The sequence below is a fragment of the Herpailurus yagouaroundi genome, unplaced genomic scaffold (assembly GCF_014898765.1).
Source record: "Herpailurus yagouaroundi ecotype Mexico unplaced genomic scaffold, PumYag 197, whole genome shotgun sequence".
Lineage (NCBI taxonomy): Eukaryota > Metazoa > Chordata > Mammalia > Carnivora > Felidae > Herpailurus > Herpailurus yagouaroundi.
Window position 1 is genome coordinate 21,408,023 of NW_024412428.1, and position 13,008 is coordinate 21,421,030.

Below are 13,008 nucleotides of genomic sequence, written 5' to 3' on the forward strand. Positions count from 1 at the left end.
CACTTCATACCTATCAGAATGGCTAGTATCAAAAAGACAAGAAATAACAAGTGATGGCAAGAATGTAGGAACAAAGGAATGCACATGCACTGTGGGGAATCTAAATTGCAGAGCTACTATGGAAAACAGTATGAAGGTTCCTGAAACAACTGAAAACAGAAATACCATATGATCCAGTAATACAACTACTGGGTATTTATCCAAAGACAATGAAAACACTGATTCAAAAAGATATACTCACCCCATGTTTACTGCAGCATTATTTATAAGAGCCAATACATGGAAGCAACCATAAGCAGATGAATGTATAAAGAAGGTGGTGTGTTTGTGTGTGTGTGCGTGTGTGTGTGTGTGTGTGTGTGTGTGTGTGTGTAATGGAATATTACTTAGCCATAAAAAAGAATGAGATTTTGCCATTTTCAACAACATGGATGGACCTGGAGAGCATTATGCTAAGTGAAATATCAGACAGAGACAGACAAGTACTATATGATTTCAATGATATGTGGAAACTAAATAACAAATGAACAAACAAAAAATCAGAAAAAGACCCATAAAGAGAGAATAAACTGGTGGCTGCCAGAGAGGAAGGTGGAGAGGGCACAGGCAAAATGGGTGACGAGGAATGGGAGGTCTAGTCTTCCAGTCATGGAATGAGTAAATCCCAGGGATGAAAGGCACAGATTAGGGAATATATGTAGCTAATGGTATTGTAACAGACGGTAGCTACAGTTGTGGTGAGCACAACATAATGTAGAGTAGCAGAATTACTCAGTATGTTTACACCTGAAACACGTAACACTGTGTGTCAACTACAATTTTTTTTATACTTCAATTTAACAAAAAAAAGCGTTAGGAAAAGGTAATGAAACAAAAAACAAACAACAACAAAACCAAAGCCAGGAAAAAGATTAATCCAAAGTTCTAGACCTCTACATAAAAAAAAAAAAAATGTTTGAATATTTCTGAAATTCATAAAAAATGACCTGAATAGTTGGAGATACTCTGTTGATGGATAGAAACACTCATATAATTTTTCCCAAATTCAATGGAATTCCAGTTAAAATTCCAAAAGGAATTTGTGTGAAACTCATAAACTGACCCCAAAATTCAAAGCACTAAAAAAGAGCCATGGCTTATCATAAAATTATAGGAATTAAGACAATGTTGTACCAGCTGAGGGATAGGCAAAGTGACCAATGGAACAGACTAAAGAGCCAGAAACAGATATGTGCACATGTATTATATCGTTAGCACACTAGATAAAAGTGGGGGTTCTAGAAGTAGACAGCCCAGGTAAGAATCCTGGCTCAGTCACTTACAGCTGCATGACCTTGGGCAAGTGACTTAAACTCTCTGTGCCTCAGATGTCTCATCTTTAGTTTGGGCATAATAATGATACCTACCTCTTGGGGTTGTTGTAAGGATTAATAGTTTAATACAGGTTAAGCTTCCAGAATATTACCTTACACCTGGTGAACACTGAATGATAAGAGTTATCATTATTATCACTAAAATCAATGACAAAAGAACAGATTAGTCAAATAATGCTGGGAAAAGGGGTTAATCATATGACAAAAGAGGAGATCCCTACTTTACATCCAAATAAATTCCAGTTGGATTAAGAAACTAAATGAAAAAAGACAAAATTTAAAATTGGGCGGGGGGAATCTTAGTAAAGAAAAGAATTTCTTAGTGAAGAACTCCTACAAATTATAAAGGAAAACAATGATATATTTAACAAGGATACATTATAAGGCTCTGAAAGGAAACACCATAAATTAAAAGCTAACATATATAATAATGCATTAGCATCTATTTATATACATATAAAAATATACTTAAACAAAATCAATATCCCAAAGACAAAATGTGGTCCAGGAACACAAGTCACAGAAGTGACAAAAAGATCTGTGCATAAGCATAGCCAAATCTAGAAACTGCAGATGAAAACAAGAGACCATTTCACACCCATCAGAGAGGGAAAAAATTAAAATTTCATAATATCATGTATGGCAAGGAAGACGAGAAATGAATTTGGTGTCATCCTTTTGGAAAGCAATTTGGTGCATGTAGTGAGGTGCAAAGTGCACCCTCTGTGTCCACCATTTCTGGTTTTTGCTCTGTGCCCTACACCAGAGAAATTCTCCCGTGATTTAGGGGACTTATTATACAAGGATGTTGATGACAGCTGGTTAGTTATATGAAAAAAAGGGGAAAAACCTAAATGCTCATTCACATGAGAATAGTTTAATAGTGGCAGTCACAAAAGAATTCTCTAACATTTAAAATTAAAGACTTAAGAGTGAAATTTCTCACATGGATAAATCTCAATAGTTCACAGAAGCTGGCTGAAATTCTACAAAGTCCAAGAACATGTAAAACCTCATCATATCTTGTTATAAGCACTTAAATATACATGATGAAAACCAAATCTGTGATGGCAATTATATCTCAAGAGGGATGGTGGGAGGGGAAGAGAGAGAATTAGAGAGTCCTTAACTATGTTTTATTTCTTAAAAAAAAAATGGGGCGCCTGGGTGGCGCAGTCGGTTAAGCGTCCGACTTCAGCCAGGTCACGATCTCTTGGTCCGTGAGTTCGAGCCCCGCGTCGGGCTCTGGGCTGATGGCTCAGAGCCTGGAGCCTGTTTCCGATTCTGTGTCTCCCTCTCTCTCTGCCCCTCCCCTGTTCATGCTCTGTCTCTCTCTGTCCCAAAAATAAATAAATGTTGAAAAAAAAAATCCAAGCTAAAGCAAATACAGTATGATTTTTCAAATCTGGGTGAAATGTCTATGGGTATCTATTATATTTGAAATATCTCATTAAAATATCTTCAAAGAAGCTTATCATAATTGTGTTCGATCAGTTACAAATACAGCTAAAATGTAATCATAAGGTGGTAAGATCTGAAACAGTTTAAAAAGTTAGGAAATTTGCTCCCCAAATCCCCACTTAAAAGCCCAAACCATGGCCAACTCATCATTCTTTGTCTCCAAAGTACATTATCTATATTGGTACGTCCTTCCCTAAAAGGACTCATGTGTTTTCAAGTAACTTACCAAACAATTTTCATGAGCAGCTATAGTCTCTTTTTTTGCAATGTATAGGACACTATACTCGGAGTCTTTGGGGCAGAGTGCACATGTCCTTTTTTCCATCTTTTCTGCAACCTGAAAGACACCTATAAGTAACATCCTTGATGAGAAATGGAAAGGTAGAATTTCTTGGTCTCCATAACTCCTCCACCAGTCTTAAAAGTAGAAGACAGGGCACTTGTTTTTATGAGAGGTCCTCAACTACTAGAGAGAGAAAAAAAATCGGGACCCAAGTGGAAAAGCAAGTTATTTTGTATTTTTTTTAATGGCTTAATGAATGGAGGGACAATAGTTAATGTTCATTTAAAATGTCTAAACACGTGGAAAACTTTGTTCAAGAAACAACCAGAGGGTGCCTGGATGGCTCAGTCAGAAGACCATGCAACTCTTGATCCCAGGGTTGTTAGTTTGAAACTCAGGTCGGGTGCAGAGATTACTTAAATAAACAAACAAACTTAAAAAAAAAAAAAAAGGAAAGAAACACAACTAGGAATTTAAATACAAAGCTCTCAAAACACTACCTTGCCAATACTAAGCTCTCAATAATTATTACTATTATCATTACAAATCAACAAGAACACAATGATATATTCAAGAAACAGTGCTCTGCTCAACTGCCTGCAAAAAAAAATTTTAGATCCTGTGTCAGACTATACTCAAAAATAAATTTTGAGTGAATTAAAGATGTAAATGAGCAATGTGCTATAATTTAAATGCACTTAAATCTAGCATTATAATAAATTAGGAGAGAAAGCTACATAAAGGTAGAAAATTGATTTTTTTTTTTTTTAAAGAAAGGAATGGAAGAAAGGAGAGGAACTAAGAGAAGGAGAGCTAGGAAGAAAAGGGAAGAATAAACAGAGAGAGAGAAAGAAGCCATCTGTTCTCAAAACCCCACTGGCATGTCAGTGAGAGGTAACCTTCCCATTTGTTTGCTATTCATTTGGCCACAAGCATCCATTTAACAAATTTTTTTTTGCCCTTTCCAATGCTCATCCTCTTTTTGATTTGGTTTTCTGTATTAGAACACATTTGTGTTTTTAAGCTTCAACTTTTAGTTTTGAAACAAGGACTTACTTTACCATTTAATGATGACAGTTTTAAATTTAGATGAGGTTGAGGCGCCTGGGTGGTTCAGTCGGTTAAGCCTCCAACTTCAGCTCAGGTCATGATCTTGTGGTTTGTGAGTTCAAGCCCTGCGTCAGGCTCTGTGCTGACAGCTCAGAGCCTGGAGCTTGCTTCAGATTGTGTGTCTTCTCCCTCTGCCCCTCCCCTGCTCATGCTCTGTCTCTGTCTCTCAATAATAAATAAATGTTAAAAAAATTAAAAACAAAATAAATTTAGATGAGGTTAACCACTTAAGGGGTTCCTATAAGTTGTTCCTAAAAGTTGTTTTTGTTATTCAAAACAAAACAAAATCTCTGAAATTAGATCTTGCATTTCACAAAATCATAGGACAGCACTTTTTTTAAAAAAGGTTATTTATCTATTTATTTTTATTTTAGATTGAGAGAGTGCAAGCGGGAGGCAGAATGAGAGAGAATCTCAAGCAGGCTCCACACCCAATGCAGAGCTCTATCTCACAACTATGAGATCATGACCTGAGCCAAATCTAGAGTCAGATGCTCAACTGACTAAGCCACCCAGGTGCCTTAGAAGACTGTGCTTTGGAGCAGCATTTATCTCACAATCTTCCCCCCCCCCCCATGTTTATTTATTTATTTTGAGAGAGAGAGAGAAAGAGAGAGAGCGAACACAGAAAGTGAGTGGGGAAGGGGCAGACAGAGAGAGAGATAGAATCCCAAGCAGGTTCAACGTTGTCAATGTGGAGCCCAACGCAGGGCTCAATCCCATGAACCATGAGATGACAACCTGAGCTGAACTCAAGAGTCAGAAGCTTAACTGACTGAGCCACCCAGGTGCCCCTCAGATGAGTTTCTTCTTTAATTTCTGTTTCCTGGATTTGGGTCCTAACTACTGAGGATAAAAATATGTAGTCCCTCTGCTCCCCACCAATCAAGAAAAAGGGGTTGAGACTGAGAGAAAAACCTCAAATGACTGAGAGAAAACCTCATTTTCATTCATTTCAAACCACTACCAATTTGGGAGCACCTTTGGTAGGAGAGTCATTTTGCTGGGCACTCTAGATGGGTGCTAACAGAAACATAATGTGAGCCGCAAATGTGACCTACGGCTAAAAAATTTCTAGGAGCATTGTAAAAAAAAGCATCAAGAAATGGGTGAAATTAATTTTACCCATTAAATAATGGGTTAATTAATAACAGGCTCTATTCAACTAAATGTATGCAAAATATTATCCTTTCAAACTTTAATTGACATAATTAATTCATTCTTTAGTACTGAGTTTTGAAGGTTGGTGTACTTTGTGCTGAGTGTGTCTTAACTAAATAAGCCACATTTTAAGTGCTCATAGCCATGTGTAGTGAGTGGCTACTGTGGAGAACTGCACAGCAGAGGACACAAAGAAACAGGAGACAGAACTGTTGCTTGAAAGAAGCTAACAAAATAAGATCAAATGCTAATAAGGAAAATAAAATAACAGGATAAGTGCCACAAAGGAATATGATTGCTGAGTGGAAAATACAATACATGCTATGGATCGAGGGGAGTACAGTGCTCCCCTGTGGGATGGGGTGTTGTCAAGGACATGGGCCTTGAGCTGGTACAACCTGGAGACAGACAGAAAGGGGGGAGGCTGTGGGAGGGATACTGGAGACTATGTAGCGATGTGGGAAAAGGTCAAGAGGTTTGACCAGGGGCCAGAAAACCAGGATCCTGAAGGGGGAGGGAGTCTGTGCAGAGGAAGCTGGAAAAGAATTTGAGAAACAGATGTAGAAGATTGCCAGGAAGGATTTTTAAGCAGGGGAATGACATGATGAAAGCATTGTTTTAATCAACTGAATTTCAATACAAAAACAAAAACACAACATGGGGGGGGGGAAGGGTATTACAAAGTTGCCAAATGGAGAGACAGTGTGTATGCTTTTCTTGGTCTAAAATAATTCACATTATGGGGGGAAAAAGTTTTAAGCTTGATCTCAATACATGGAGAGAAATACTGTGCTCCAGAGTAGGAAGACGGGACATTATAATCCTGTCAATTCTTTCTCAAGTTGTAGGTTTAATGTCATTTCAACTTAAATTCCAAGAAGGTTAAAGAACTTGGGGGAAAGAAAGTTTATTTGGAAGAATAAAAGGGCATGGATGGTGAAGGAAACCTTGAAAAGAAAATACAAGGGTATCTGGCTATCCCATCGAAAACCATACTATAAAGATACAACTAGGATAAAAGAGTAGATGACTATGTCTAAAGAAAGGATACAAAGCATAGAGAGAAGAATATAATCTATAATTATGAATTTAGCATATCATAAGGCAATATGTGCATTTCTTCTCTGGCACTGATGTCCTCAGGCCATTTTCTGTTGGGTTATTCACTATTTTCTTACTGATTTATGAGCCTGTTATGCATTCTTGTTAGTCATATGTGTGGTCTTTTTTGTTTATAAAATGGACATACAGAATGTTTAAACGTTTTATTTGATAAAAAGGAGATATGACTTAGAAAACACCTCCATAGCTCTATTTTCTTCTAAAATTTTATTTTTATATTAAAATATTAATGTGAAATTTATTGTATTATAAAGTATGAGATGGGGCGCTAACTTATTTTCATAGTGGTTAGCCAGTGATTTAAATCTCCTTTTCCTACATTTAATGATTACATATGTTTGGGTTTGTTCACATACTTCTATTTTGTTCCATTGATCTGTCACTTTCTCTGCCAATACCACACTTTATAATTTTCAATGTTTTAGAATACATTTTAATATTTGACAACATAATATACCATCCTAGATGGAAAATGAGGGAAAAAACCCCAATATTTTATTCACCTCAGGTCCCAAATATACTTTGTTAAATACTATATTCTTTTTAAAAGAACACACAAACTGGATATTAAATTTATAAAGCACAGGCTAAAAAAAAAAAAAGCATCAAATTATTAGTGACAAAATCTGGAATAAAAATCCCTAATAAAATAGTATGATAACATTTGATAGGCATGCAATGCTCCTTGTTGTATAAGAGCTAGGCATTTTCACACAGCATTACCCTTTCCTTGTGCAAAGCTGGACTTTTGGACAGGTGCACTGTGCAGGGCTGAGCTGTCAGGCTTTGGATACCTAAGCATGGCCCCCTGTGTTTCCTCTGGGGACTGTCCATCTGAGTTGCATTCCCAAGTCTGCAGGCTTCTAGGATTTTGGCACCTGGGAATATGGTGGTGGTAGCTACACCATTGCCTTCTGACCTGGAGTTTTGTCACTACAACCCCCAAAGTGGGACACACAGGCTCCCCCTAATGGCCTTTTCTTGGTAAAACACATCCTCCTCATAGTTTCTTATAAGATCTTGGCTTTTCTAACTTGTTCATTCTTCCAGACTGGAGGATGCATGTAACTCTGGAGTTGAGGGGAAATCACACTAGAGGCTCTTACATAGACAGGCATCTCTCACTATCTGAATGCTTGCTATGCATTATCCAAAACTCATGGACCAAATAAATACATTTGGATAACTGATAGTCCTCACCTTCTGAATTCAGGAACTGTATAGGTTCAGACAGTGAGGGATAGGTGTATTATGGGAGCAGGGGCATTTTAGGGAAAAGTCCATTGGTCTCCATCAGCAGCTGACACTAAGAACAATGAGGATCGGCAGGGCTCCCCATGGTCCTTCTATTGTGTCTAGCAGGCCTAAGGACTCACAGAGACTGATCTGACAACAATTCCCCAAAAATTAAACTGGTAGTCAAGAAAGGTTCTGCAGAATGAAGCTGCAGAAAAAATGACAAGCCAGGAACATATGAACTCTGACTAACTGAAACCAACAGAATGAATCTCTGTCTCTAGGCCCATCTCCATCTGGAAAGGGATTACTAATGCCACAGCCTCTGCAGGGATGTCAGGGGTGTCTTCCAAATGTTCCTTTTCCCAGATATGGTCTTAAAGCCCATTGGACAAGGGAAATCCAACCAGAGGACAGAATCTGGGGTAGCCAGACTGGATAGCCAAGAAACACGTTTCACCACTAAATGAGTGGATGATGGAATGAGAGTCCCTAATCTTACAATTCCATTTACAATGCCCTTTTGTTATGATTTATGTCCTGGACTGGCAACCAATGTATGGTGCTGGCTTGGAAACTTATTCCTCTTTTCTTCTTTGATCAACTTATCTATTATTGCAGCTTTTTAAGTTCCTCCATTATACACAAGATATGTGGGAGAAGTCAACTTTATCACTGAGTCCCATGACTGCACACCTGTAATGGATACAGACCAAAACAGAAGAGGAGTGGACATTACCTAGAGGCTTGGTAATGGACTTGGAAACATAAATGTATTTGGGAGAGCCAGAAAGCATTACTGGGGACAGCTTTAGAGTGTATAAACAGGGGGATGCCTGGGGGGCTCAGTCAGTTAAGCATCCAACTTTGGCTTAGGTCACGATCTCATGGTTTGTGAGTTCGAGCCCCACATCAGGTTAGCTTGAGCCCCGCTTCAGGCCCCACACTGACAGTACAGAGCTGGTGTGGGATTCTCTCTCTCTCTCCCTCTGCCCCTCATGGGATTCTCTTTCTCCCTCACTCTCTGCCCCTTGCTTGCTTGTGCCCTCTCTCTTTCTCAAAAAAAAAAAAAAAAAAAAAAAAAAGTATAAACTGGAATAAGAATGGGCATGTTGTGGGAAAGGGGTGGCAGACAGTCAAGGTGTAGGATGTTCAGTGGACTTCTTTAAGATATCTATCTCACAATCATACACAGGGATGACCCTCGGCAGGCACATTTGTATTATGTGACTCCATTTCCCTACGCACAGCTGACAGTCCCAGAGAACCTATCTGCCCAACTCTCAGATATACAGAATTCAGAACAGAAGACTTTAGTTCAAACTGGGCTGGTTTCCCTCCTGAGAAAGACATTCCCCATCAGCAACAGAATAGAAGCCAAGCTCAGTGGTACATACAAGCCCACTCATTCCTTCAACAAATTCTTAATAAGAACCTATTAGGCACTACAAATAAAACAGACAATGAGATGAGAGTTTCAACTCTCATGGAACTTTATTCTAGTAGTAGAGACAGACAAGTATTTTTTTTCCTGCTAGTGATAAGTGTTATGAAAAAAAACAGAGCAGGGAAAGGAAGTAGAGAGTCATGAGGGAGGTGGGGTGTTCTCTTAAATAGCATGGGCAGGCAAAGCTATGGAGGGACACACTTGAGATTTGAATATGGTGGGGAAGTGAGAAATGTGATGCAAACAGAAAGACCCTGAGGCAGGGACAGATCTGGGGGCTTGGAGGACCCACAAGGCAGTAAGGGGTAGCAAAGTCATCAAGATGAGCAGGTATGGGATCAGATCAGGACATGGGTTACACTGTAGGCCACGGTAAGAGATTGTTTGGAAGGTAATGAGAGACTGTTGAAGGGCTCTGTGTAGGAGAATCACATTCGCTTTGATTTCTTAAAGATCATTTTGGCTGTTGTGCAGTCTTGTCTATATGAGAAGTTGGAGTAGGGGCCAGATCAATAGTCCAGGCAGGGGGTGATGGTGGATTGGGCTTGGATGGTAGCGAAGGTGTGAATCGGTCAGGCCCAAGATCTATTCTGAAAACAGAACTGACTGGTCTAATGCATTACATGGGAGGTGAGGAAGAAAGAAAGGCATTGAGGGCAGTGCTAACAGTTTTGGCCTGAGAAACTGGATGAATGGAATGCTGGTGGTTGAACAGGTTTGGAATACGTGGATATACGCAGGGAAACAAAAATTCTCTTTGGGATATTCAGTTTGAAATCATTCTAAGCATTGATGAAGTTGGTTATACAAGTCTGGAGTTTGGGGAAAATGTCAGGATGGAATCTCATCTCTAGTAACATTCCATAGGAAATTCCATAAGAAAATATTCAACCACTTGGTTTAGGGTTGCCATGTGACATTTTGAGGCTGGTGCCTCTTCCTGTCATCACCTTTGTATGGAACACCCTTTCAAACTTTCTACCTCTGGTTGCCTCTTGCCATTTATTTTATTTTATTTTATTTTTTTTTATTAAAAAAAAATTTTTTTTTCCAACGTTTATTTATTTTTGGGACAGAGAGAGACAGAGCATGAACAGGGGAGGGGCAGAGAGAGGGAGACATAGAATCGGTAACAGGCTCCAGGCTCTGAGCCATCAGCCCAGAGCCTGACGCGGGGCTCGAACTCACGGACCTCGAGATCGTGACCTGGCTGAAGCCGGACGCTTAACCAGCTGCGCCACCCAGGCGCCCCCCCTCTTGCCATTTAAAACTAAGGGCATCCTCACCTCCATAAAGCTTTCCCCGAACACCAAGTTGAGTTAGGAACCCCTCATTTGGGCCTCTGTGGTGCTTACTTACCAGGTCATCTTCAAGTTGCCTATTCGATTCTCTAAGCTGGGGTCAGTTTAACTCATCTCTGTATTCCCCAAATCCAGCCCTGAGCCTGACAGGTGGTAGGAGCTCTACATCTGTTTAAGTGAAGGGAAGGCGCAGACTCAGACTATTGCCTTATTCACAGAGAGGGTTGCTGAAGATCTGAACTACTGAATGAAAAGGAGGAGATGGTTCCAAAGAGTCACATTCTCTGCAAGAACCTTCCCAACCGCTTCCTGAGACCCAGCTAGCCACTTCTCTTCAGGAAGGGGTCCACTCCTGCCTACTTCTCCACTTCTCTGACAACACTGTTTTACAGGTGGGTGGAGCTTTGCGTGGAGAGTAAGCCCACCAGAATTTATGTCGGTTTCCTCTGATGCCTCCATTCCCAGTAGAGTAGGACAGTAGCATTGGGCTGTCCATCACTAGTGGGAGAAGAAAGCGGGACACAACTCTCCTAAGTGAAGCTCTGGGGCTGAGGTCTGGGCTCAGAGTCCCTGCGGAACTGACCTAAGGTCTGTTGGAGGTGAACGTAGACAAGCCCGGCAAGTTCGGCAAGTCTGCCAGCACTGCCTGAGGGGCTAGGATGTGGATCCGGGGGGCCCCCAAGCGGCCGCAACAGTGAGCAGACCCTGGGCTCCGCCCTGTGATTGTGGGACACTGCATCACCCCCCTACTATCCACAACTCCATCCCCGCGTGTTCGCGCGCGCACATTACTCACCAGTGGGGTGGGGGAGCTGGTCCGGCGCGTTCTTGGCCGAGGAAGACAACGCTTGCTCCATGGCTGCACCCTCCGTGGCTGTCCAACGGCTGTGCTCCTTGCCTGCACTTCCGGAAGTTCACAGGCAGTTGCAGAGTTTCGTTTTCGTAAAAAGCTGTGATGATCCATTTCCCCTGCATAGGGGGAAGTTCTAAGCAAGAGACGCGTAGAGTTTGCAGACGTAGTTCTCATTCAAATAGGAGCTCGCATCTTATCCAGATCTGGTCTGAATCTGAACTTGCTTTGTTTTGTTTTTAAACTTGCAGGCGTTCCCCACCCTGCCCTGACTTTTCCTCTTCAGATTGGGAGGAAAGATGACCAAAACCCGAGATCAGCTGGAGAAGTGACTGCTCTTCTGTTTCTTTAAAAATTGTGTAACACCAAGTCTGGCCTAAATAGTTATGTCATAAACGTAGGCGGAATTAACAAACTAATTCCAGTTGCAAGTTGCAAGTCTTTATTTAGCACCCATGGGGTACACAGCACCATACAAGACGAGGTTTTCAGTGCATGTGACAAATATACATATAGAGAACACAAATGCATATAAATTACAGATAAAAAAAATTCTGGAAAAGAAGCATGTCATAGTCGGTGGTTTGCTGAGGAATTAAAGGAAAACTTCTGCAGGTCTTGCATTTTGAGGTTTTAAAGAGAAGAAAGGCAAAATTGGGGACAGCAGAAAAACAATATTTAAAAAGATAACTTGGGACAGTCATGACAAATACAGAAACGGGTTACAGAAGAATGGGGCTCAAAGGGGAGATAAGAGCAGACTCTGGCAGCCAAGTTTTTGCCCTTAAATCAAGAGGAGAGACAAGTATTCCTTGACAGGCCAAAAACAGTCCATAACAGACCATTAGAGACTTGGTAGCTCAGCTACCTCATGGTGTGGCACTTGAAGAGCCCTTTCCCCCAGTTTATAATCTCAGCCTTTTTAGTGTTCCACTCTTAAGTATGAGTAGACTGCCAAGATCACCAACTGAGGAAAGTCTATAACATGAAAGACAAAGACCAAAGGAAATATACAGTGAAAACAAATAAACCTTTGAGGTCACAAAATATGCAGGAAGAATATAGATATGAATGTGTGTGCACACACTTAAACCTATATACATGACACTTTCAAGAAGATTTGATACTGCAACCATGAACCAAAAATAGGATGCTATTAAAGAAAAATTCAGAGAAGAGAGCTCTAGAAATTAAAAATGAGACCAGAAGGGGAGCCTGGGTGGCTCAGTCTGTTAAGCAACCGACTTCGGCTCAGGTCATGATCTCACGGTTTGTGAGTTCGAGCCCTGTGTCTGCCTCTGTGCTAAAAGCTTGGAGCCTGCAGCCTGTTTCAGATTCTATGTCTCCCTCTCCCTCCCTACCCCTCCCTACTCATGTGCTTGCTCTCTGTCTCAAAAATAAATGAAACATTAAAAACAACAACAACAACAACAAAACGAGACCAGAAAAATAAAGCACAATACATCTATATTGGAAGATTCAGACTGAGGAAATCTCTCAGAAAGTTACAGCAAGAAGACAGCTGAAAATATATTTTGGGGAGCCTGGCTGGCTCAGTTGGAAGAGCATGTGACTATTGGTCGCAAGTTTGAGTCACACACTGGGTGTAAAGATTACTTAATTAAAAAAAAAAAAATGAGGGGCGCCTGGGTGGCGCAGTCGGT

General features: G+C 40.5%; 1 protein-coding gene across 2 annotated transcripts in view; it reads right to left on the reverse strand.

Moving 5' to 3' along the window:
- Positions 1-13,008, reverse strand: part of SETDB2 (SET domain bifurcated histone lysine methyltransferase 2) — a 90,154-nt gene that overhangs the window by 19,048 nt on the left and 58,098 nt on the right. Inside the window, exons 1-2 of one of the 2 annotated variants that reach the window (XM_040448382.1) lie at positions 11,291-11,689; positions 3,061-3,182 (exon numbers count right to left, since the gene is read on the reverse strand). In XM_040448382.1, coding sequence (XP_040304316.1) covers positions 3,061-3,182; positions 11,291-11,351 — 183 coding nt within the window. In that variant the 5' untranslated portion in view covers positions 11,352-11,689. Of the gene's footprint in view, positions 1-3,060; positions 3,183-11,290; positions 11,690-13,008 lie in introns of those variants that run through there. The other variant, XM_040448383.1, reaches the window with a different exon arrangement.